At 41.5% G+C, this 25,077-nt stretch overlaps 1 protein-coding gene across 2 annotated transcripts in view; it reads right to left on the reverse strand.

Annotated features, from left to right (window-relative positions):
• Positions 1–1,344: 1,344 nt before the first annotated feature.
• The window catches only part of DYNC2I1 (dynein 2 intermediate chain 1), a 28,287-nt gene continuing 4,554 nt past the window's right edge, over positions 1,345–25,077 (reverse strand). Inside the window, exons 5-25 of one of the 2 annotated variants that reach the window (XM_082192204.1) lie at positions 24,591–24,911; positions 23,469–23,536; positions 21,603–21,663; positions 20,330–20,401; positions 20,112–20,186; positions 18,953–19,190; positions 18,614–18,716; positions 17,286–17,415; positions 16,727–16,838; positions 16,452–16,537; positions 13,385–13,514; positions 12,573–12,745; positions 10,310–10,472; positions 9,416–9,529; positions 8,334–8,395; positions 7,093–7,144; positions 6,668–6,728; positions 5,961–6,060; positions 4,838–4,969; positions 2,810–3,033; positions 1,345–1,864 (exon numbers count right to left, since the gene is read on the reverse strand). In XM_082192204.1, coding sequence (XP_082048330.1) covers positions 1,693–1,864; positions 2,810–3,033; positions 4,838–4,969; positions 5,961–6,060; positions 6,668–6,728; positions 7,093–7,144; positions 8,334–8,395; positions 9,416–9,529; positions 10,310–10,472; positions 12,573–12,745; positions 13,385–13,514; positions 16,452–16,537; positions 16,727–16,838; positions 17,286–17,415; positions 18,614–18,716; positions 18,953–19,190; positions 20,112–20,186; positions 20,330–20,401; positions 21,603–21,663; positions 23,469–23,536; positions 24,591–24,911 — 2,649 coding nt within the window. In that variant the 3' untranslated portion in view covers positions 1,345–1,692. Of the gene's footprint in view, positions 1,882–2,809; positions 3,034–4,837; positions 4,970–5,960; positions 6,061–6,667; positions 6,729–7,092; positions 7,145–8,333; positions 8,396–9,415; positions 9,530–10,309; positions 10,473–12,572; positions 12,746–13,384; positions 13,515–16,451; positions 16,538–16,726; positions 16,839–17,285; positions 17,416–18,613; positions 18,717–18,952; positions 19,191–20,111; positions 20,187–20,329; positions 20,402–21,602; positions 21,664–23,468; positions 23,537–24,590; positions 24,912–25,077 lie in introns of both variants that reach the window. The other variant, XM_082192205.1, reaches the window with a different exon arrangement.

A 25,077-nucleotide genomic window follows, 5' to 3' on the forward strand; every position in this document is an offset into this window, starting at 1 on the left:
TGGAAATTCCTACTGGTCCAAAATGCAGCAGCCAGATTACTGGCTGGCTCTGCATTCAGAATTCATACAACCCCCTTTAAAACAGCTACATTGGTTGCCAGGGACGCTGTGGCGCTGTGGGTTAAACCACAGAGCCTAGGACTTGCCGATCAGGAGGTCAGCGGTTCGAATCCCTGCGATGGGGTGAGCTCCCGTTGCTCGGTCCCTGCTCCTACCAACCTAGCAGTTTGAAAGCACATCCAGTGCAAGTAGATAAATAAGTACTGCTCTGGCGGGAAGGTAAACGGCGTTTCCGTGCGCTCCTCTGGTTCGCCAGAAGCAGCTTAATCATGCTGGCCACATGACACGGAAGCTGTCTGTGGACAAACGCCAGGTCCCTCGGCCAATAAAGCAAGATGAGCACCACAACCCCAGAGTCGGCCATGACTGGACCTAATGGTCAGGGGTCCCTTTAACTTTACACTGGTTGCCAGTTTGTTTGTGGGCCCGATATGAGATGCTCACACTTGTGTTTTCCTCGTCTGCCAAAGACACACCTTTTCACCCTGGCCTTGGGCACTCAAGATGTTTATTTTCATGACCCACTGCAATTGTGATTGAAATTTGTTGTAAACTGCTTATAATAATGCATTTTACACTGCTGCAACTTGTCCTGAGACCTCAGGGTGAAGGGCTAGGAATAAATAATAATTAAGAGAATCTACTTAGAAGTAAGCCATGCTGAATTCAGTAGGACTTACTCCCAGGTAAAGGTATATAATATGAGGCTCAATTGTATTTAGGTTCCACTGATTTAACTTAAATTGGATTCAACCTAATGATTTTGAAAACCTTTCTAAACCTGACTCCCTGAAATATATGCGAGTAACTGAGAAGGGGGAAAAATACTGAGGGAACCAGAGACGTGTGCATTACAATGACATTCTATGGGTTAATGCTGTATTGTTTAAATATAACAATAATCTCTTCTTTGTCCCAAATGTATTTTGCATAAATACCCATATTTAATAATAATGGTTTGGTGCCCTCTTGTGGACAAGACTGTTTGAATGCTAAATATTTGTATATAATTCACAGGGAGAGCAGGTTATTGTGTTAAGTCTGTTGCAGCAAAAACAACAAAGAGGCTTGCACCATAGCTGACAATGAAGACTTGTCCCTGATTCTATAATGTCCCACAGCCACACCAGAAGCAGGCACTTAACGTGTAACAGGTGTTTGAAGAAACCAAACACTGTATTAATTCCATGGGCTCCAACCCAACATTATTAAATGTTTTGTAGCAAATTAATGCTCTTTATTTCACATGAATGATAAATATATAAAGCAGATACCCAAACTTCATAGGACTGCATGTTGTTTTATTCTAAAATATCTATAAATTGCAATGCATAGCATATACTAAGTAAATACATTTTTGGAATTAAATATAAATACAATTTATATCTCTCCTTTGCATAAAATATCATGAATATTTGTTCTGCTTTATGTTTGATAAAAATATTCTCTACCTCAGGTTCAAATACTGTGTCGATACTTTAAAAATATATAAATACTATTTACAAAGATGAATGAAAAAATATGAAATCATGTATTTTACTCAAGCGATGTCAAAACCAAAATATTAACAAATACATCTAAAATCAAATGGTTGTCATATGTGTGTATTCACAGAAAGGCATGTCTTTCTTTTTACAAGGCCTGCTGCAGAAGCAAGTTTAATTTCTCAGATTCCTCTGGCTGAGGTAGTGCCCATTTCTTCTTTACGTACTTTATGTCTATTGTTCCAGATTCTTTGGCCAGGGCAATCCCCAGGAGACCGCTGGGTTTTTCAGGCTCGCCCAGTACAGCCATAGTTATAACCCTGAGGGGAAAATAGAGCTTGTTTAACAAAGGGAGGAAGAGAGGGAGAGAAAGGTGAAAAAGTAAATCTCCCTCCATTCGCCTGGCTGGGACCAACTGTCATTTGGCTCCTCCTGCTTCCTGTCCAAAATGGCCTCCACAAGCTGCCATTCCATGTGGCTTCATCTGAGGGACACAGCAAGGACCCCCTTCCCGCATTTGCACCAGCTTCTCCCCACTCCCACCTCCAAGAGCTATCTCCACCCCCAACCACCCTGCTGCTTCAACATCAGGAGAGACTCAAAGCCATGGCCATTTAATTATTATTATTATTATTATTATTTATTTATACCCCGTCCATCTGGCTGGGTTTCCCCAGTCACTCTGGGCGGCTTCCAACAGAATATTAAAATACAATAATCTATTAAACAGTAAAAGCTTCCCTAAACAGGGCCGCCTTCAGATGTCTTCTAAAAGTCTGGTAGTTGTTTTCCTCTTTGACCTCTGGTGGGAGGGCGTTCCACAGGGCGGGCGCCACCACCGAGAAGGCCCTCTGCCTGGTTCCCTGTAACTTGGCTTCTCGCAGCGAGGGAACTGCCAGAAGGCCCTCGGCACTGGACCTCAGTGTCCGGGCAGAACAATGGGGGTGGAGACGCTCCTTCAGGTACACTGGACCAAGGCCGTTTGACTCCCCCGGCTGCATCAAAATCCCTCTGTTCCTCCTGGAAGCCCTGTCAACTACCTTAAGCTTGGAAATTATTCACCAGAGGGAACAGAGAGGGAAACGTGGGGAGGATTTCCTTCCTGACCCCAAATGTGGCGATTACCTGGACCATGGTCGTAATCTTCACATGGGTTAAGGAAGCGTAAAGCTCATGAAGATTGGAGTTTATAGCAAGGGAACAGCGGTCGCTTGTACCAAGTTTGCATGACTATCGCTAAAACACCGTGCTATGTATGGACTTACTTATCGGACCAGATAGGCTGCTTGGCTACGGGAGCCAAGTCGTTTTCCAGCAGGTCCCAAATGTAAACGACAGACATGGCATCCAAAACAAAGAAGACGGCTGGTCTGGTCAGAGCCCACTGCAGGGAAATGATGGGCTGCCCACTTGTGCTGTTGTTCCACTGCATAAGTGGGAGCTCAGAGGTCATTTGATGCAATCTTATGCTTCCATCTGAACAGCCCACCTGAAAACATAAAGACAAAAACCTTAGCGGTTCGCTGGCACAAGTAATCCTCTTATTGATTAAAAGGTACAACCAACTCTAAAGGGAGCCACGCACAGTTTGCCACTCACCCGCAGCATGTAATAACTGCCCACAAATAACTGCACGTAAGTGGCAAACTCCAATGCTCTCCCTCCTGTCTACCTGCTGCTGCCTTATTGCTTGCATTGCCGCAAGCATCCCTGGTAATAAAAGGTAAGGCTGACATTAGAAATTGTTCTGTGCATTGGTTCTTGTGGTGGCAATATATATCACACAGTACCATGCTGTGTGATTAACAGGCCAGCTCCCTTGTGCCTTAGTACCAAGGAAAGGGAGACTGAACTTTTTGTGAATAATCTCTGACTGAACTGGTTTCAGGATAACAGGCCAGGTTGGGGAGCGTCATTCCCTGCACCCAAATCTTGCAGAAGCGATGCTGCGTTTTCCACTGTCAATATTCGCTAAAGTTAACTTGTGGGTGCAGGCCAAAATTTCTTTCCCCCGCCAAGTGAGTTTTGGTAATTACGTATACAGGCAACAACTGATTTATGAATGTACAATAGACACGTAACAGGAGGCAACCTGGAAGTGGCTGGAAAAGAGGGCACAAGGCGTCAAAATGTGCTTATTTGTGTTCCACCGTTGCACAGAATGCAACCCCTGCACAAATCGGAGTCTGCTTGTACAGGTCATATACACAGTGGCCCTGTTGAAATTATTGTTCCAGGCTTTGTAAAGCATCCCGAGCTCCTTTTGGGACATAATGGGTGGCTCTGGCTTAATCCAAGCCAGAATCGTTATACAGTGGTACCTCGGGTTACATACACTTCAGGTTACATACGCTTCAGGTTACAGACTCCGCTAACCCAGAAATAGTGCTTCAGGTTAAGAACTTTGCTTCAGGATGAGAACAGAAATCGTGCTCCGGCGGTGCGGCGGCAGTGGGAGGCCCCATTAGCTAAAGTGGTGCTTCAGGTTAAGAACAGTTTCAGGTTAAGTACGGACCTCCGGAACAAATTAAGTACTTAACCCGAGGTACCACTGTACTGAAGCCAGCATGTGGTAAGAGGAAGGTGAGGGAGGAGCACTTGACCCCACTGTTCTTTCCCAGATTCAAAACAATACTAGAATGATAGTCTGGCCAATATTGCTATATTCCTATATATTGCTATAACATATAATCTGAATCCAGAAGCCTGCATAACCCTCTTCTGTGTGCCCAAGGGGCCTTGCGAGTCATAGCAGGCCCGGCCTAGGCCCATACTGAACAGCAAACCTTTTTGGAAACTAAGGAAAGTCATAAAAGCAGTTTGCAACATGGCATAGGGGCCTAATTTTCAAAGCAGAACATTTCACCGGGCACGTTCAATCAACACCTTGAGTAAATTTAAGTGCTTATTTAGAGCCTGAACAACTGTAGAATTTCACTCCGTCCAGCTATTACAGTCACGCTGCATGTTCACGGCCCTTTCTCTACATGGTTATGGTCTGGCTACAAGTTTATGTAAACAAAGGTAACTGTGTGTGTTCTTACACTTGACGTTCATCTGTTTGTAGGTGTACGAAGAATTACAAGACACTATTATTGTTGCCTCATCTCAGAACAGACTGAAATCTGAGTCACGCAGCCAGAGCTGGGGGGTTGAGCAATTTTGATGCTACTTGCAAAACTCTTTACAGAAAGCAAAGACTGCTCCATTATAGGGTACACGCATTTTCCCGTTTAGCTCTGTTAAACAGCTCGGCTAAGCTCCTGCCAAGAAATGAAAATGGGCATCCATACCAAAAAGATTGGCTTTCCAAAAGGAGAGAAGTCGATGGCATTGATTCTGGTTGATCTCGGCGCCCCCTGCTGTGGTTTGAACCACCTGGGAGGTATTCTGAGTTCATGCCTTGTACCATGGCTCACTATAGCCTGCAAATTAAAAAAAAAGCGGGGTGGGGGGTGGGGACTCTTATTTCTGCTATGTTAAATGAAACAACCCAGGTAGGCTAGAAGAAGAAGAAGAAGAAGAGTTTGGATTTGATATCCCGCCTTTCACTCCCCTTCAGGAGTCTCAAAGCGGCTAACATTCTCCTTTCCCTTCCTCCCCCACAACAAACACTCTGTGAGGTGAGTGGGGCTGAGAGACTTCACAGAAGTGTGACTGGCCCAAGGTCACCCAGCAGCTGCATGTGGAGGAGCGGAGACACGAACCCGGTTTCCCAGATTACGTGACTACCGCTCTTAACCACTACACCACACTACTTCTTGCAAAAAAAAAAACAAAACTGGAAAGGAAATTATATACCCACAAAAGTGGACTGGATATATAAATTAGCTGAATTTATAGAATGGGCAAAATTAACTGCAGCAATAAGATACCAAACTAGATCACAATGGATATGGTTTGAAGAATATATGAGTAAACACTGCTCTAAAGATAGCATGCTGATATGTTTAGACTAGTTTGTAAAGTTGTTTTAATAGTTTAATAAAACAAGTAACATGAACTGCAATGTAAACAATAATGGTAAAGAATTAAAGATGACAAGCACTGGTGGAGGTAAGTCACCAGGGTGTATTATCATCCACCTATTTTTTGTAATTTTCCTTTATCCCTATTTTTTTGCTTTTTGTTTTGTTTTCTTTCCTTTCTGCTTGTTTGTCTGCAAGGCATGTAAATTATTGTTTTGTATGCATATTAAATGAATAAATTTAATACAAAACCCCCCATGAAAAACACTTTACAGAGAGCTGTTAGCTTTATTTAGAACTTAAAATGTAGCAATTTGTAATAAGAACCTGAAAGTGCATGCATTTAAAGATGTCGCCATTAAAATGTTAACAAATGCAAATAGATCACGGACAACATTCAGGAGAAGAAAGGAGGCAATAGTGAAATTAAGTAGAGAATATTACTCACAACGTCTGTTCCGACAACAAAATGATTGGGATTTGAAGGCAGAAATTTAATATTCAGTGTCTGAGGTACCTTCGTGAGCACGGTATCCCTTGAATAAAATCTGGGAAAATGTCAAATGGATAAATTTATATATTGTAGAAATGTTGCAGTGTAGAGTGCTCTCATTCACTGTCTCATATCCTTTTCTAAGATATTTCATTCCATTCTTCTCCCCAATTTCTGGTGTTCCCCCCCCCCCCACAACAGGCAATCAGTATTGTGTGGATACTGAACATATTTAGCTCTCAGTGAAACATTCTCAAAATGTTTGTTTTGCTGTAAATCTTGGGGTTCCCCCAAGCATACTGATACCCCCCCCCCCGTTTCTTAGTGTCCCCATTTTGGCTACAATCCTGTCGGCACTCACCAACTTAGTCCACTGTTAGAGGGAGGATCCTTCTCCCAAACGATTTTCCACTAACAGCAGCATAATGCTTGGCCTGCCCTCAGGATGTGGTAGAAATAGCAACCACATCCACAGCTGCAGTTGTATAAAAGCACATATGAAGCCTAAATGGCTTTTACACTTTGAGAGGACAATGCAAACCTCCAGCAACTGAGTGTTTTCAAAAGTACTGAGTGATTCAGATTGAAAAACACAGATTATAACAAAGAAATATGCTTGGCTATATAGAACAATAACTTCAAGAAATGTGTCATATCTTTACCTGCAATTCAGCTGAACTGTAGAGCTGTGGACCAGTTTTATTTTGCCCCCTGGAATTAAGCCTGTAAGTAATAAAACTGAACTGTAACAACAACAACAACAACAACAACAACAACAACAACAACAACAACAATAGCAGAACTGATTTGGTGCTTTATGGAAATTGCAGACCAACATGTATTCCAAGGTCCAAGATTTTTCTACAAAGGAAAGTTGGTAGATAGAGGATACCACCTAGAGTGACTCTAGGTATACAGAGCCATTGTTTTAATGCTTCATGTAAGTATTGCATGCAATTCCACTGTTGGCTGCCTGCCCAGAACAATTCCAAGCTTTTGTGATGACCAGCAATGCTTTTCTCACAGTATCTGACCTTGTCTTCCTTCCCTTCCATAAACAGCAGCTTCACTGAGGAGTTTCACTTACCTAAATCACTTTGTGAGCCTGCCAGATCCCCCTTTTGAAGTTCAACTACTACCTAAAAAGTGGCAAAAAAATAATAATCAAGAAAAAAGAGGAGCTTTCATCGCAAACATTCTGAAACATATTTCAGCTTTCCGTATGTTCTCACTAAGACTTTGCCTACCCTGCAGTTTACTAAATTAAAAACTGTACTACCTTAGTTCTTATTCCTTGACTTGCTGCTTATTCAAAACAAAGTTTGCTTTGCAGGCATTCTCCAAACAATATACCCTAAGACCAGCTTCTCCTTTCCTAAAATTTGGTTGTGGGCTTCCTTGCCTAAATGGATCATTCTCTTAAAATATATTTTAAATCTTGCATATAATGTGCAATTAGGCATCCCTACCACACTAAAATTCACAAATGAAAGCATACAATATCATCCAAAGCTTAGTAAGGTAAAGGTAAAGGGACCCCTGACCATTAGGTCCAATCGTGACCGACTCTGGGGTTGTGGCGCTCATCTCGCTTTATTGGCCGAGGGAGCCGGTGTACAGCTTCCGGGTCATGTGGCCAGCATGACTAAGCCGCTTCTGGCGAACCAGAGCAGCGCATGGAAACACTGTTTACCTTTCCGCTGGAGCGGTACCTATTTATCTACTTGCACTTTGACGTGCTTTCGAACTGCTAGGTTGGCAGGAGCAGGGACAGCAACGGGAGCTCACCCCGTCGCAGGGATTTGAACCACCGACCTTCTGATCGGCAAGTCCTAGGCTCTGTGGTTTAACCCACAGCGTAGTGAAAGGTTATTGGCTGCGCTTTATACTGCTGTGGAATATGAGTGAAACAGATCTTTAAAATAATACATAAATGCTCCAGAGGTGCAGCAGAAGAGTGGTCTTCCTCAGAAATAAATTTTGTGACAACTTTACAAACAGGAAAGCATGACAGTGGTAGTAGCAGGGGAAAGCACTACTGTATGGAGCATTCTTGTGTGAACTGCATTGGAAATCTAGATCTAAAAGCAGAGTAATTCTTTAAAAAAGGTTATTATTAGTTTTAATAGGAACCAACCAAAAAGATGCTCATGATACTTACAAACAGGATTCACAACAGGATGCCCTAATTAGCAGGAAATGGAAACTGCATTTTCCAAGCGATAACATCCTTAATGTTTGTGTAAAGTCTCTCTCAAAAACAGCCAAAGTTGCACAAAAAAGCCTGAGCAACAAGTGAGTAATAGCTATGGGAAAGTTCCAACTCACCCACAGACTGAGAGTCCCGTTTTCATCCATAGAGGCAATCTGAAATGAAAGTCCTAACATTTCTGCAAGGAAAAATGATAACTCAGTAGTTATAGATTGGCAGGCACTATGGTTGATCATACATTATTTTGCCCACTTAAATTTGACCCCCATAAGATAGGCATTAACAGAGATACTAACATGCTAGAATTTTATCCTCAACACTGAGGCAATAATGTTCACTTCTTGGTTTGTTAAATTAATATGCTGCCTTTCCACCCATCAAGGTTCCTCAAGCCAGCTGATAGAAAGAAACAATTTAAAATATCACCATGCCATAAAACAAATACAGAATGAAACAAACCGTGCAGTGAAACTCAGCAGCAGAATAATGACCAGCCTGCGGCAGGTGTCTCTAATGCTTGGCTTGTTTTCTAACTGCCCGTCCCTCTTAGTTTGCCAAGTAGCTGGGATGGTCAAATAAACCACAATTAAGCAAGGCTGTTGGGTTCATTCATAATGCCAAAACGTAGTAAAGATAAGCCGCAGTTCAAAAGCCAGCAATAAACTATGGCTTCACATCTGCCATGACCCACGAAATGAGGACCTTGCAATGCGTGGCAGACGACTGTGGAAAGGTTCATGTGACTTCACTGTGGTGAGTAGAAGGAAGAACATGCAGTGCCATCTTCAGGGCTCTTCCCATCATAGGACAACTCTGTTGCCATGCTCTGACTCAGAAGATGACTCTCCTGCGGTACCTCTGGCTCCCCAGCTTTACAGAAGCCAAAGACTACAAAATAATGAGAGCCCTTTAGCAAACCATGCTGTTTGATGTAGACTACTGATTGGACACCACCTGCGAGCTTCTTGCTTCCATGGAATTAGTTAACAGCATGGTTTGATCCCAGAAAATAAACCAAGGTTATTTGTCTGCTAGACTGAGTTAGGATATTCAAACAAGCCATACTTTGGCTAAACCAACCATGGCTTCTGAACTACAGAAATGTTTATAGGCAAGGAATTCCAGAACAATAACAACTGTGGGCACAACCTGTATTTCCAAAGAATATTTGTCAATTTCTGGAGAGCGGTCTGCGTACCTTCCTGAGATGAGAGGTAGGAAAGACCACAATTCTGCTCCTTGAAGACAGATGTTGAGACAGGTTCGACTGTCAGCACAGAACATGTGTGGTTTACTGAGGCAAATACTCCATCTATAGTTGAGAAATAAGCAAACAGTAAGTCCACCCATCCAACCAACCCCCGTTTTGTTTAATTCAGGACTGTAGTGACTGCTAAACTGGTGTGGAAACAAAAGTGCTAAAAAAACAAATTTCAAATAAGGTCTCTGTTCTCTTTAATACATGTTTACATTACTGCATATGATGTTAAAAACTTCACTAAGTGTTAACCCTATTATGCTGAAAGCACCACGCCCATTGCATTTCAAGCTGGGGTGCTTTTCCTCAGAAGATACAGGGAGCAGAATTAACTCTAAACTCTCTAATATTAATCATAAGTTATCATACATGCCACTTGAGTGGTAAAATGGCAAACATGTCAAACTAGGAATAACATTTAGATTTACTACATTATTTATTTATACTCCGCCTTTTTCCCCTGACAGGGCAGCTTACATATAAAAATTAGAACCGCTGAAAACATAGAAAAAGCATTAATTAAAAAACAATTAAACTTTGTTGGAAGTATTGCTAATAACCTCTGAAACATGCCAGGCTTGGTATGTATTCTAGCAAAAATAAAAGAAAAAAAAAGATTCACTGATCTTCTTTTCATCAACTTTAATTACATGGGTTCAGCCTTTGACTTATCTTTTTACACATCTTTTGCATGGAGTGGGGGGGGGGAGAGAGATACCCAAAATGGAATTGGAACAACTTCATATATATGAACTGTGCTTGTTCATGTATCATGGCCCTGGCCACTCAGGTTGCAACAGATGTGATGATATCATTCAAGGGATGTTGACCAACCAGTAGAAAACGTTGGAGATCGAAATGTCCAATCTGTTTCATTGACCTTCATGCAGTGGTGCAACCTTGAGTCTTCTCTGAGATCCCATACCAGCACTGAACCATCGATTGTTCCAGCAAACACTAAAGTAGCCTTACTAGGACTAAAGCAGCAGCATGTCACCTATACGGCAAGACAAAATATCCCAGAATTACAAATGAGGGAAATATAGTTATACTGAATGTGTTTTGGTTCGATGGGAGTCCAACTTAATGGAAGGGAAGAGAAATGATAATTTTTGTTTTGCCTACGTGGAGCACATTTGACATTAGCACCATTCCAATGATATAATATAGTGTTAATGTAATGCAATGATTGTGGGGATAGATGTAGTATTGAACCCTTAATCTTACACTTTAATTTAATGTTGTGAACTGATCTGAAATCTGTGGATGAAGGGCGGTACACTGGCACCTTGGTTTTCGAATGTAATCCATTCTGGAAGACCGTTCGACTTCCGAAACCTTAAAAAACTGAAGCAGGCATTTCTGGAAGAATTTACTTATGGAAAACTCAAAACGGAAGCTGTGTGGCACGTTCGACTTCCAAAAAGTGTTCGAAAACTGAAGCAGTTACTTCCAGGTTTTCAGCATTCAAAAACCGAAATGTTCGACTTCCGAGACAAATGAGAACCGAGGTACCAGTGTATGCAAATTTGATAAAATATGACACAAAGTAATCAGTTTTTCACATGCAGTACACTATGGAATCAAACAGAACATAAAGGAATGAACCCCCCCCCCCCCCCGAACAAAAATAGAAGATGAACTACTGTCTGAAAGCTTTTGTAGCACCTGAACAGGAATATATCTAAATGATGTGGGGTGGAATTTTTTTCAGTGCTTTATTTCCCCTTGGAAAACTCTGTTCATTAAAAGTTCATTAAAACAGATGCCAAATACAAATGACTATTACATGAGCTTGGTAGTTTTAACATATATTTTGCTTTGTTTACAAAATACATGCAAAACAAACAAGTTAAATAAATTAGATCACTCTCTTTGGGGGCATCAGAAGAATTCCCAATGCACATTTGTTCCCATAGAAAACAAGAATTTCTGTGTGTCAAATCTTCGAGTTGAGACTTTTCTTTCCCCGAGCAACAGCTGTTCTGGGTTTAGCCCATGACTGTCTAAATGCACAGGCATGCTCAAAATCCCATAGAGAGCAGACTGTAAGAGGGGGTGTGGAAGCTGAGCTGGATGTAAGCTTCCTCATTGAGACAGAAACCACTGTAGCAAATTTTAAAGATAAAGCAGGCTGCTGAAAGAAGGAAAGAAGAGAGGATATTATTCTTGTGCATAACAGAGTGCCTTCCCCATGCTGCAGTGCTCAGCCAGTCTCTATAGGTGGGAATTAAATAATATGTTGCTGCCGAGTTGAATTAAAACATTTTATTTCTAATATTTGACTTAAGGGAATTAATCAGAACTGAGCCAGTCGACCCACATGTGGTGACCCAGTTACTGAACCTTTATTGGTCTGAACTGAATCAAACTGGAACAACTTCCGTTGCTGTTGAACCCGGACTTGGGGTGTGTGTGGTGGTTTGGCTACCTGGGTAGGGACACCAAGTCAATCTCTCTTTTGTCATATAGTGAGGCAGAATGTTCCAAAATGGACAACATACCATGGATATAAAATTAACGCAATTTTTAGATTAGCAGTCCCAAACTGCTTTGTAGATACAGTGGTATCTCAGGTTACATATGCTTCAGGTTACATACGCTTCAGGTTACAGACTCCACTAACCCAGAAATAGTACCTCGGGTTAAGAACTTTGCTTCAGGATGAGAACAGAAATCATGCTCCGGCGGCACGGTGGCAGCAGGAGGCCCCATTAGCTAAAGTGGTGCTTCAGGTTAAGAACAGTTTCAGGTTAAGAACGGACCTCCGGAATGAATTAAGTACTTAACCCGAGGTACCACTGTATTCAAATATTATTAGTGTGCACTCGAGGAAAAATCCTGTTATAGCTGCCTTCCACTTAATCTACAATACTCTGGTAACCTGGAGAGGGTTTTTCCTTGTTTCTCTCTCTTCCCTTCTCTTCTGTGATGAAAGTGGAAAGCAGGGAAGGTGGCAGTACTAGAAGCGAAAGGTAAGACAGGAGTCTTGGGTGCGTTTGTGGCTGATGTGGGTCTGCAGGCAACAATTAGATTAGAACATATACAAAGAGGTGGGTGCTAGTGCATTAGACAGTGGCATATCGTTAAAGCATACCTGAGATTCACAAAACAGTAATTTCTGAGGACTAGAAGGTTGCCAGACATTCCATACACAAATTATGTATTTGCTGTCCAGCGGTAAGTCATTTGACTTCTCAGGAAACCCATGAACAGAAAGCAGAGCTTGCCTCTGACCCTGTGAGATGTGCAAACAGGATACCCTTCGACCTAGGGGGGGAAACCAAAAATCACAGATGACATTTTAAAAATCTATTATGGCTCAACTACAGAGGCGACTTGGGACTGGATCTCCCAATGTTTCCCTTTTTAGTTAAAAGCAAGAAGGGTGGTGTCTGATTTTGGTTTAAATAGAAGCACTTGAGAGGTATTGGTTTGATTAAGTGATTAGGGTGTCTAATCGTGGTTGTCCCTTATCCTATCTACTTTAGCCCTCAGTCTGCAAGACAAAAGCTGCTGCTATGTAAAACTTGTGCCTTCTGCGTATCTAGGCAAACTAACAGGCATGCTTCTGTATTCAAATTAGTTGAATTTAACTTTGCAGAGAGCTGCAGATGGGTCAGAAGAATGTAAGGATTGTCTCGCTGCATCTACAATTCTGTTCCCAACAGCAGCCGGCTAGATAATGTTGGAAATTCACAAGCAGGGAATAAAACAATGATGCCCTACTCCTGTTGCTTGTTCCTGGGATCTGGCATACTGCCTCTGAACAAGGAGGTTCTTCTATAAACTGATCAACATCATGACTTTGACTATGTATCAGTCACAGGCAAAAGATCTAGACATGTCTGCAAAAGAATAGGAGTTTCTGGTGCCCCACTACAAGATGAAGAGCAAAAAGCGTCTTACCATTCAAGAAAGGAAGATTGGTGTTTAACTGGAAGCACCTGTCACTAATAGATAGACTGGATGGTCGTGATCTCAGATTCCGCCGGGGCTGCGTTGCTACTTGATCTTCCTCAAGCAGAACTTCAATTACCTTTAAAAAAAAATAGTATTTGTTAGAAATGTGGGGGGAAATCTATTACTCTTTCCTTCAGTGATAATAACCTGCTAAGGAGTCTGCTGGCTTAAACTGCTTTTACCTCACTTCAATGACTTAGATAGAAGATGGTGGGAAAGTTTTGTGGGGAAGTTTCAAGACAAGCAGAAAAACTGAATTTGCGGAGCTGTTATAGAGGAGTTTGTTCCTCCATGGGTACCCATTCCTACTTGATTAAGGAAAACCATCCTACAGAATGAAAACCAGGTGAGGGGAAACACAAGCGATCATTCTGTCTCTTGTCTATGTAAGGAATATATTAAGCTCCAGACTATGGTTACTGCTAATTATTATTTTATTTTTCCCCCAAGTATTCCCCAAGTATTTCCCCAAGTATTAAGTTTCATACAAATACAGCACATACTATAAAATCAATAAAACCAAAAGAAAAAAAGAATATAACAAATGATAACCAAAAATACAACCTCAAACATATAAGCAATAAAAGTTGATTAATTAATTAAATTTCCAACTTCTTAAACGTATTACTTGACTTCCTCTAATCTCTTCCATCTGAATTTCCTTGTAACTGAATGTAGCAGTTTTCCTATATCATTATTCAAAAGTACAATATTCAGTTTATAATCAGATTTCTTAACTTTTCTTAACATTCTATGTCTTATTTATTTATTTAGTCTTAATTTAATCCTAGGCCTGTTTAGTACCTTCAAGTAACTACTAATCTTTAATATTACAATATTTGCTCAAATAGTCTTTAAATTTCTTCCAGTCTTCTTGATTTTCCTCTTCTTTCTGGTCGAAGATTCTCCCAGTGAGATCAGCCAGCTCCATAAAGTCCATCATCTTGAATTGCCATTCTTCCACAGGTGGTAGTTCTTGTGTTTTTCACTTTTTGGCTATTAAAATTCGTGCAGCAGTTGTGGCGTTCAAAAATACCTTTACATCTTTCTTGGGCAATTCAGAACCTAATACAGTGGTGCCTCGCAAGACGAAATTAATTCGTTCCGCAAGTCTCTTAGTCTTGCGAGTTTTTCGTCTTGCGATGCACGGTTTCCCATAGGAATGCATTGAAAATCAATTAATGCGTTCCTAGGGAAACCGCCTTCAGACCAAGTCCGGGGACAGTCTGTCCGGGGACAGTCTGAAGGCTGGGGGGGGGGGACAAGGGCTTTTCTTCCCACCCCCAGCATTTCGCTGTCCGGGGCGATTTAAAAGCCCCTGGGAAGGCAGGCAGGGGGGACAAAGACTTTCGCCCCCCACCCGCCTTCAGAAGGTGTTCCTGCCCCGCCGCCCGGCTTCGGAGCAGCGTTCCGAAGCCCGGCGGCGGCGGGAGGAGGCGTTCCCGCCCCACCGCCCGGCTTCGGAGGAGGTCCGAGGACAGTGGGGAAGACGCGCTGCGCTTCCCCGCTGTCCCAGATATTTCCCTATGGGCTGTCGTCTTGCGAAGCAAGCCCATAGGGAAATTCGTCTTGCGAAGCGCCTCCAAAACAGAAAACCCTTTCGTCTAGCGGGTTTTCTGTCTTGCGAGGCGTTCGTCTTGCGAGGTACCACTGTATTCCAAGGAGAAAGGCTTCTGGATTCTTTATAAATGTATATTTCATCATTTTTTAAAATTCATTATAAATCTTTTCCCAGAAAGACTCTCCTCCTGAAGAGAGGGGAGTAGTTGTGTGCGGGAGCCCAAGCCCCGCCTCTAGCAGGGGGCGTTAGCCCCCTGCCTCCCACTCACCTGGCTGGCGCCCACGCCCATCGGCAGGCACCCAACCAGGTGCCTCCGAGGGGCATGTACAGCAGCCTTAATACTGCGGCGCCAGCCCCTCCTCAGCCTCACTCTTCATCGACCCATCACGATTCACCCACCCTCCACTCCCTTTGAGCTCAGGGTCTTAGGTTTTCCTTGGCCTTCCTATGGACCTTAGGTTGGTCGCCCTGGTTGTCCGGGGAGCCTGGTAGGAATTTTTCCATTTGGCATTAGGCTTTTTGGTTTTTTTCGCCTACCTCGTAGCAATCGTCACAACTTTCGTGGTATTGGTGGGTAGGTTAGGCATTGGAATAATGTGTTGTGGTGTCGAAGGGTTAGGTGTGGCCATCGCCTATGCCTTCAATTTTTGGGTATTCCGTTAAAGGAATCTGGCGGTCGTGTATTCTGTCTGATGCCTGCTTGGCGGGAGGCCATGGCACGACCCTCGGTGACATCAGGGGAGAGCCTATAGTTGGATTAGCATCAACAGGCTCCACCTACTGGTGAATAACCCCCCCCCCTTGTTTCAGACTCACCCCTCTCTGAGGGGGTGGAGTCAGCTGACGTAATCCAATGCCTAAGCCAATACCTTTTCACTTGCTGTAATCAATAAAGTTGTGGCCTTTTCTTGCCCATTAACCTTATATCACGTGTCCTTGTGTATTCATTCCACTTTGGGGGGGATCGGGTCCTCAAACCACAAGTCTTTTACCTTGGGACAGGTCCACCACATGTGATAAAAAGTAAAGGTAAAGGTAAAGGTACCCCTGCCCGAACGGGCCAGTCTTGCCAGACTCTGGGGTTTGTGCGCCCATCTCACATCTATTGGCCGGGGGCCAGCGCTGTCCGGAGACACTTCCGGGTCACGTGGCCAGCGTGACAACGCTGCTCTGGCAAGCCAGAGCCGCACACGGAACGCCGTTTACCTTCCCGCTGGTAAGCGGTACCTATTTATCTACTTGCCCCCGGGGGTGCTTTCGAACTGCTAGGTTGGCAGGCGCTGGGACCGAGCAGCGGGAGCGCACCCCGCCGCGGGGATTCGAACCGCCGACCTTTCGATCGGCAAGCCCTAGGCGCTGAGGCTTTAGCCCACAGTGCCACCCGCGTCCCCGTGATAAAAAGTACCTGCTAATTATTATTTTAAGCATGAATATAAAAAGTAAAATATATACCTGACAAGCAGATCTCAGAAAACTTGCCAATCTCTGGGAATCAATCTTTGGGGTAAGGGAAGATACATCACTGCTGCTTTTTGGACCTGAAATGAGACCCAAGGAAAGACGATAGTACATTACCCAGAAAGTTCCAAACTGCTTTCACATTTTGTGTTGCTAAAGCCAATAGGAAATGACCACTTGATAATAAGAGATACATAGTGAGGTTTCTCTTAGCGTATTCTTGAATTATATTACATTTTAACACCTCTACATATCTAAATAATAATCACCTCCAGACACAACAGCAGTTTCTCCAGGATGTTGGGTCCATTTTTCTTGAGTCTCTATTTCATCAGTCTGAACATCCCTGTCCAGGTTATCTTCATTCCACTGTACATAGGCCTAAAGTAGAAATATGAAAATATCCCATTCACTCTGAGCTCCTGATTTCATCTGGATGAGACCTACTAAGTATCTAACTTTTTTTCTAGTTTGCCCTAGTGTGAAAATTCTTATGGCTGTAACTCTTGACTTTAAACGTACTAGAATTGGCAAACGCAATTTCTCTTGCATTAGAAACATATACCCCATTGCCAACTTCATTATCAGAAATTAATGAATGTTTTGGGGTACTGTCAGTACTGAAAATGTTGTATTTATTTAATCAAAACATTTATACCCACCCTTTAGCCAGGAAAGCTCCCAGAATGGCTTACAAATAAATAAAAATAGCATACTTCCTGTCTGTAGGCTAAAAACACACCAGAAAAGGAAGAAGGGATGAGAGGAACAGGAAATCAAGTGAACAAGAAATGAGAGCAGTCAGAATGCATATGCTGTGCGGTGTACCTGCTTGGTATTTATTTTCCCAAAGTTCCGGATATACATGTCATATTCATTCACTGGAGGCAAATCCAGCAAACAGAAGGTGACTGAAAAGTCCAGGTCAATAAGTCGGAGCAGTTCAATGCTACGTTTCCTTGAAAACACGTCACAAGAAAGCAAAATGGCTAGTAAGAACTAAATATAGTGACATGTACTATAAGGTCTAGAAATAGTCTCACTCCTAAAGGGAAGAGCACAGAGTTCAAAATCAAGGCACATAATCTGAAGGAATGGTTTTATGTCTGCAGTTCCAATGCACTTTGAGGAGAATGAGATTAACGCAATTGAATGCCTCCTGGGTAGGAGCCGTTTCATTTCTGTATACTTTACTGCACACAGCATGCTGTCGACACTAAGGGCTCTTTCAGACATTACACAGGGAGCAACACAGGTTTGGCACCAAATGTAAGATCAACAGGGACCTGCATCAAATCACAGCTGCCTGACACGTATCTGCACAATACATGTTTTTGCAAGCACATATTTATAGCATTCATATTCTATGCTTTTAGGTTTACACTTAAAATACCTTAGGTTTGAAATGTAACATATACGTTGACTCTAAGTATATGTTAAACAGTAATATTAGGTGACAGAGAATACTCCTGGTTTAGGTTTATTAAATTTATATCTCTTCCCACCAAAAAGGTCTCAAAACGATTTACAACCAAGATAAACAAAACAAATTAAAAACCGATTTAACAATCTGATTTTCCTGAATAAAAACTAAGATGAAACTAGTTATCTATACATTTTTCCCCAGGAAGGAAACTCTGAGCAGACTATTTTGGAGTGTGATCACCAGACTGCTAAACTAGAAAACTAATAAGGACACAATTCCCCCCTCATTTTCCTGCACTAGCCCAACTTTGAAGCAGAACTTGCCTTAAGTCAAGAGTGGAAATCATCAAGCTCCCTTAACTAAGGGAAACATAGCTTTGTTGCTTACTGGGAGCAGAGTAGGGACAAAATAGTTTTCTGCCCAATATAAATGGGCATTGGCTAAGATTACTACATCACAGCGTCTGAGCCGAGTCAAGAGAGACAGCAGGAAAGGCCAGAAAGACTTTTCTGTCTTCTCTGGCACCTCCACAGATAAGCTGCTGTTCTAGAATCATGCAAATATGAACCGATTTCTATCCCTATAGGATTGTGACACATGCAAACAATTTAGACCTTATTGCACTTTGTTAGGCGTACAACACTTGTAACATTAAAAAAAACTACTGGAAGTTTACATGCAAGCCATGTTGCAAAAGTTACATGCAGTGATATATTTTAATACTACCTACTTCTGCTCACTGGCAATCTTTCTGATACTTTGCCGCTGTTTGGCAGTTTGGAAATCAATGAACTTTCCAGAAACAGGACTTCGAGCGGGTGACTCTTGCCTTTCTGCAAGATAGTAAGTATATTCATGAAATCTTTAAAATGCAAGCGGATACTCCAATATACATGGATGAAGCCTGCAATGGTCAAAAAGAACAACAAGCTTGCCTACTTCACCTTTAGTTGCAATTAAAACCACAGGAAATAACCTTACACTGTACAATGAGTGCAAAAAAATTGTGTACATCCACAATAGGTCACTCTTATGACTGCTAACCAAAAGTAAGTACCTAGTCACATACCTATTTTCAGTTCCTTTTCCCTTCCTTTTGGATTCTCTCTTTGTTTTGGGAGGAAGGTCTCAATCTTTTCATTTTCAGCATTAATAGCTTTTTGAATTGCTTCTACTTCTGCGCTCTTGGCTACTGGAATTTTTCTTACTTTTTCTTTTGTTTCTCTTTCTTCCTTTTCTTGCTCTTGGCTATCTCCACCTTCATCCTCATCCTCATCATCTATGTCGTCAAAATCATCTTCATAATCCTTCAATAAGAACAGTAGCAATTACTTTTCTTAAAGCACAAATGAAAACCCCATACCAATGGCATTGCCCAGCAATCTTCACTGCCAATTCTGCAACCCTAAAAGCTTTCAAGCTTCCTCTTGCCATTGCAGATTTTCTTTTAAAATGGTAATGGTTTAATATCCATTACTAAGAACAAAATTTAACAAACAGTGTAAGTGGAAGTAACTGCGCAATTTGTTTTAAAGAAACAAGCTCTCTTGGGTAGAGTTCTGTACAAAAAACATGCAGCCCTCCTTGAGACATGAAGGAAAGGAGCCTCTGGGTGTGGGTAGCAGAGAAAGTCCCAGTTTCTTTACTACTGTGATTGTAAGTTGTTTAAACTATTTTTTATATTGTGTTTTAATAATTGTAGCCCACCCTGGAACATTAGTATGAAAGACAGGTGATAAATAACAATAACACTAGTGGTCTGCTGACTCAGTAAAAGGCAACTTCCTTCCTTTCTATTTTTCTCTGACAGTAGCTGACAGTACAGTCGTACCTTGGAAGTCGAATGGAATCCGTTCCGGAAGTCTGTTCGACTTCAAAAACGTTTGGAAACCAAAGCACGGTTTCTGAATGGCTGCAGAAAGTTCCTGCAGCCAATTGGAAGCCGCAGAAGCTCCGTTGGACACTCGGCTTCCAAAAATAGATTCCAAACCGGAACAGTCATTTCTGGGTTTGTGGAATTCAGGAGCCAAAACGTTCAAAAACTAAGCTGTTCGAAAACCAAAGTATGACTGTATTCCCCCCCCCTCCCCAAAGCATCTCCCCATGATATAAAGAATTAAGTCGCTGTGAAGTCATTGCAATTAGATTTCTATATTCCTACTGCTTGTGGATCAGCTATATTTATTTGATACCGCTACCTTCTTCAAAAAATACTCCTTTGCACTCACTTCAAAATCATCTTCATAGTTCACAGAATCATTATCATAATCTGCATCTGGATAAGGTGTGTCCTTATTTGGTTTCTAGCAAGAAAATGCAAACAACTGAATTAAATCACAATATAACTGTACAAATGAAAACATTAATGGAATTTATTTCACCAGTGAGATTTAACTGGCACTGCTGTGCTCCTTAAAAAATGAACGTAATAATCTGCAGCTCTTACATTGCCACTTTCTTCATTTGATAGCCTTTGCCGATGGGATCCCACAGCTGACAGGTTGTCACTTTTGTGGCGCTAACATATCAATAGATAAAACAACTCATAAGAGAAAAGCACTGAAATGTGGCAGAGAGTTCTAATAATACAACTTAGTTCTTATATTATGCTTTCAACTTCCAAGGCTGCCCTTCCTCACATGTTAATATCTCAGTCTTAGAAAAGCCTCACTGTATTTTATCTGTATTTTATCTGTAGAAAAACTCCCACCCCAAATCCTGACTATATCAGACACTAGAAACAGGCATGCTAAATATATTCCTTGATTATATTTATTTAGGACTTTGTTTTCTCGCCATGTCCAATGTCAACACCATCAGACAAAGTTGGCAAACCTATGCCACAATCAAACTTTCAAGATGCAACAAGACACACTTTTTTTTTTGTATTTACGGTAACAAACATAAGACAACTATCCTTTTGGAAGTTGCTCTACCAATATGTCTCTCCCATGATGAGCCCCCTGCTCTCTAATATGCTGTGGCCTGTACAGTGCTGAGTAATCTATGAAATGTGTGAAAGGCTGTAGTATTTTTTTCCCTTTTAAACTTTATTTTATGTCTTCATTGGGTGCACACTCTGGAACACTCAGCCCCTGACTAAAAGACTAAAAAACTGCAGTCAGTCAGATACTACATCATTTTTAGATTATTTTTTTGTCTACGTCCATAAATTATTGTGTGCATTTTAACATTCTCCAGGGAGAGAGACAGCATGAGAAGTTTCTGACGATACGTTTTGTGCATGATCCATGTAAATGTGTCTAAGGCTGCAATCCAATACATAGTTACTGTGGGAGTAAGTCCCACTGAACTTAATGTATCTTACTTCTGAGTTGACATGCATAGGATCGGGCCAAAAGGTTGCAATTTTATGCAAAAGCCCACTGAGCTCAGTAGAACTCACTTATATGTAAGCATGCAGAAGACCAAGCTTAGAACTGGGTGCAAACTTTCAACAACATAGAACAGAAGTTTAGTATAAGCACAATTCAAATAAAGATAAACACCTTCCAATCCCATTAGTTGAAAGTGAAGAAAAACAAGTATATACTTAATTCTCCTATTCAAATTGACATGATTTAAAAGGCTGTGGCTGTGCCTTATATTAGGATTCCCCCTTTGTAACTCTTCACTAAATTATAGGTTCTTGTTCCTTTGGTTTATTACTAATTCCTACAATATTCTTGCATTAGAACACTCCAAATAAAACCACTTACTTCTCGTTTTGTAGCGTCTTTTTCACTCTTGACATGGCTCTTTACTTTTTCTTTTGTACCACTACAATGAGAAAAAAACACCAAACACAGAATTAAAAGGAGTGCCTACCAAGCAAACACTATTTCTGTGGAACACAAGGTCTCAGAACTGCTTTACACCTGTACAAATAAGCTATGGGGGTGGGTGGGTAATAAGTGATTATGTTGAATCTTTCCCCACTTACACTGTAACATGTGACTTTCTCACATAGTGAGATCTGCGAACCTCTATAAGAACAGCACTGAACTACTTTTCATAACAATGCCTTGCCCCTTGGTAATGTCTCTACAACACAGAAATTATTTACTTTTGATGGGAGAATATATTGAGGAACAATAGATGTACTGTGGAGTTCACCCTGTCCTTTCCAAAGTATCCATATATTTCTGGTGGCAGAAAATCAAACAAGATCCTTGCTTACAGCAGTTTGGCAGCATTCTAATTTTGGATAAGCTCTCACTTACAGTAAGCAGAAAATGTGAATGGCATTTCATCAAGTCTTAAAGAATGGATTTCTAAAACAACCCTACAACTCATGAAATAAATTTTTAAAGGCCCTATGCACTTTGATTTTGTCATACCATAGGTATGCATGCCAACCAAACGTATTATTAAAACCTTCTAAATCCAAGATATCTGTATAGAGCTAAGCAGTTCAAAAGAAAAGGAGAAGAAGAAGCAGCATGTAACCCTGTGGCGGGCTTTAATTTGTTTGAAACAGGGACCCTAGGGAATCAAAAAGATATCAAAAAGAAGTCAGATAGCTTTTTGTCAGGCTGGAAAACATATCCAACACAATCACAAAATGTCTAAGAAAATAAATAAATTACCAAGAAGCTGGTGCCTAGGAACTGAAAATATTTCCCTCAAATCTATAAAGCACCATCTAAAAAAAATACGATGATGCTTCCAAAATATGTATGTTGGCTATTTTAGGAGTTTTACAGTGCAATCCTATATATGTCTACTTCAAATAAGTGTGACTGAATTCACGGAGACTTACTCCCAGAAAAATGCATACAGGATTACTGCCTTAAATATATTTTTCAGGCCCCTCTTCCCCGGGAAAATTAATCAAAAGGAGGAAGGCAGGACACAAGTGATCAAAACACCCATGTTGCACTAACTTGTGGAAAGATATGGGTAAGCAGTCTGCAAAGCAGGAAACCTATACATACAGTGGACCCTTGGGTTACATTACCTTCGGGTAACGTAACTTTCAGGTTGCGACCATGGCAAACCCGGAAGTGTATACTTCCGGGTTTCGCCATGCGTGCATGTGCAGAAGCGCTCTATCACGCCGCATGCATGCGCAGAAGCGGCACCTCATGTTGTGGATTTTTTGGGGTACGTACGGACCCCCGGAATGAATTAAGTTCGTATCCGGAGGATCCACTGTATTTATTCAGAAATAAGCTCCACTGTGGGATGCGGGTGGCGCTGTAGGTTAAACCACAGAGCCTAGGACTTGCCGATCAGGTAAGCGGTTCGAATTCCCGCGATGGGGTGAGCTCCCGTTGCTCAGTCCCTGCTCCTGGCAACCTAGCAGTTCGAAAGCACGTCAAAGTGCAAGTAGGTAAATAGGTACCGCTCCGGTGGGAAGGTAAACGGCATTTCCGTGTGCTGCTCTGGTTTGCCAGAAGCGGCTTAGTCATGCTGGCCACATGATCCAGAAGCTGTATGCCGGCTCCCTCGGCCAATAAAGCGAGATGAGCACCGCAACCCCAGAGTCGGTCATGACTGGACCTAATGGTCGGGGTCCCTTTACTTTTTAAGCTCCACTGTGCCCAATGGGGACTACTCTTACGTATTTAAACAGAGCACACCTTTCACGTGGATGGCTTGCTTCAGCTTCATGCCTTGAGCTCTTGCCTTGGCTTTTATGTTCACGGTGCTGAAAAATATATTGTTTGAAATACAATGATTCGCAGCATTCCACACGACCAAGTATCTCCTTATATGGATTAACAGGTGCATGTACTCTTATATCAATGACTCTTAGTATATACAGCTTCGTTTTTAAAGAAGACAAAACTAGCAATGATTAAGGCTATTGCTAGCGTTCACCAGATACGCATCATATATTATGCAAACAATGCCTGTATTAGGGCTGTATTCACAGCACACCTTAAAAAAAGAATTAAAGCATGCCATAAAATAACATGCCATGGAGGTCTATCACTGACCTGGGTCCCTAAGGAATGGACTCAAGATCAAAAACGGATTGGTATGGCTGTCATATCTTTGGAAAACAAGGTCAGCAAACACAGTATACAATGTGCCCATTATAATATGACGAGCAACTGTTAGTCTACAAGGCTATGCACAATACCCTTACTTAGTGAGAATTACTTTCAAGTAAACATGGGAGGACTAGGCTGTAACTTAGTTTAGCTGCTGCATTCTCTTGTGGGAAAGCATACCTCAGATGTACAGAACTAGCTAAATTTGAGAAATTCCTGAAAAGTTTATCTATCCTCTATATTGCAAATAAAACTTATGTGTACCACGAAAGAGGAGCACATAACATTTTGTGCAATGCACTACTTTGTGCAATGAAATGTAGATTACTTCAAAAACTAGACCTTCACATCAAATTTATCTCATGTTTTGCAAGCAGCAAACTTCACACTTTTTCAGCATAAAATAGAATAATCCAATGTATGCTGCCACCCTAAACTCTTTGAGAGAAGGATGGTATACAAAAACAGTGAAAGCGTAACAAAACCAATCAATTCTTTTATTGACTTTTGGCTTCTAATGAATAATTTTCCATTGCGGAAAAGCATAATATAGTATTTTTGTTTCAAGCCACAGTATTTCTTGATATTTTCTCAGCATATCATGTTCGTTTCTGACACAAATTCAATTTCCAAGGCAAATCTGACAATTTCTGAATTTTATATTAGCCAACACTGCTGGGAAGCTAAAGCCAATGTAAAGCAAACCTTGTGGTCCTTCTTCTTCTTTTCGTTTTCTTCTCTGTGTTGTCTTTCACTGTTCTCCTTATGGTGTCTGTCTTCATAGTGAGACTGCTCCTTATGTTTCCTGGAGGTGTGCCCTTCTTCCCCATCCCTGACAGATGTGAAACTTCTTAATCTCAAAAACTTCTCTTTTCCTTCTACAGCTAAGAGCGCATGCTCTTTCTTCTCTCGGTGCCTTCTTCTTTCCTTATCTGGGTCCCGTTCCTTGTGTGACTTGTCCCTGTGTTCACGTTCTTCATCTTTGTGTGTTGAAACCTCACCCAAAGTATCCCTGCTCTCTTCATTCTGAAGAGAAATAATTTTAAAATTTATTTTAAAGAACCAAAATTGAAATTTAACAATTTTGTAGCTCAGAAATATACCACTACTACTAACAACAACAACAACAAGCTTGTACTGAGCATTCTTTTGAGAATATTTTTTGGCACATTGCTGGAGAAGCGGGAAGAGC

Source organism: Podarcis vaucheri (assembly GCF_965113315.1).
Source record: "Podarcis vaucheri genome assembly, chromosome: 12".
NCBI classification, from domain to species: Eukaryota; Metazoa; Chordata; class Lepidosauria; order Squamata; family Lacertidae; genus Podarcis; species Podarcis vaucheri.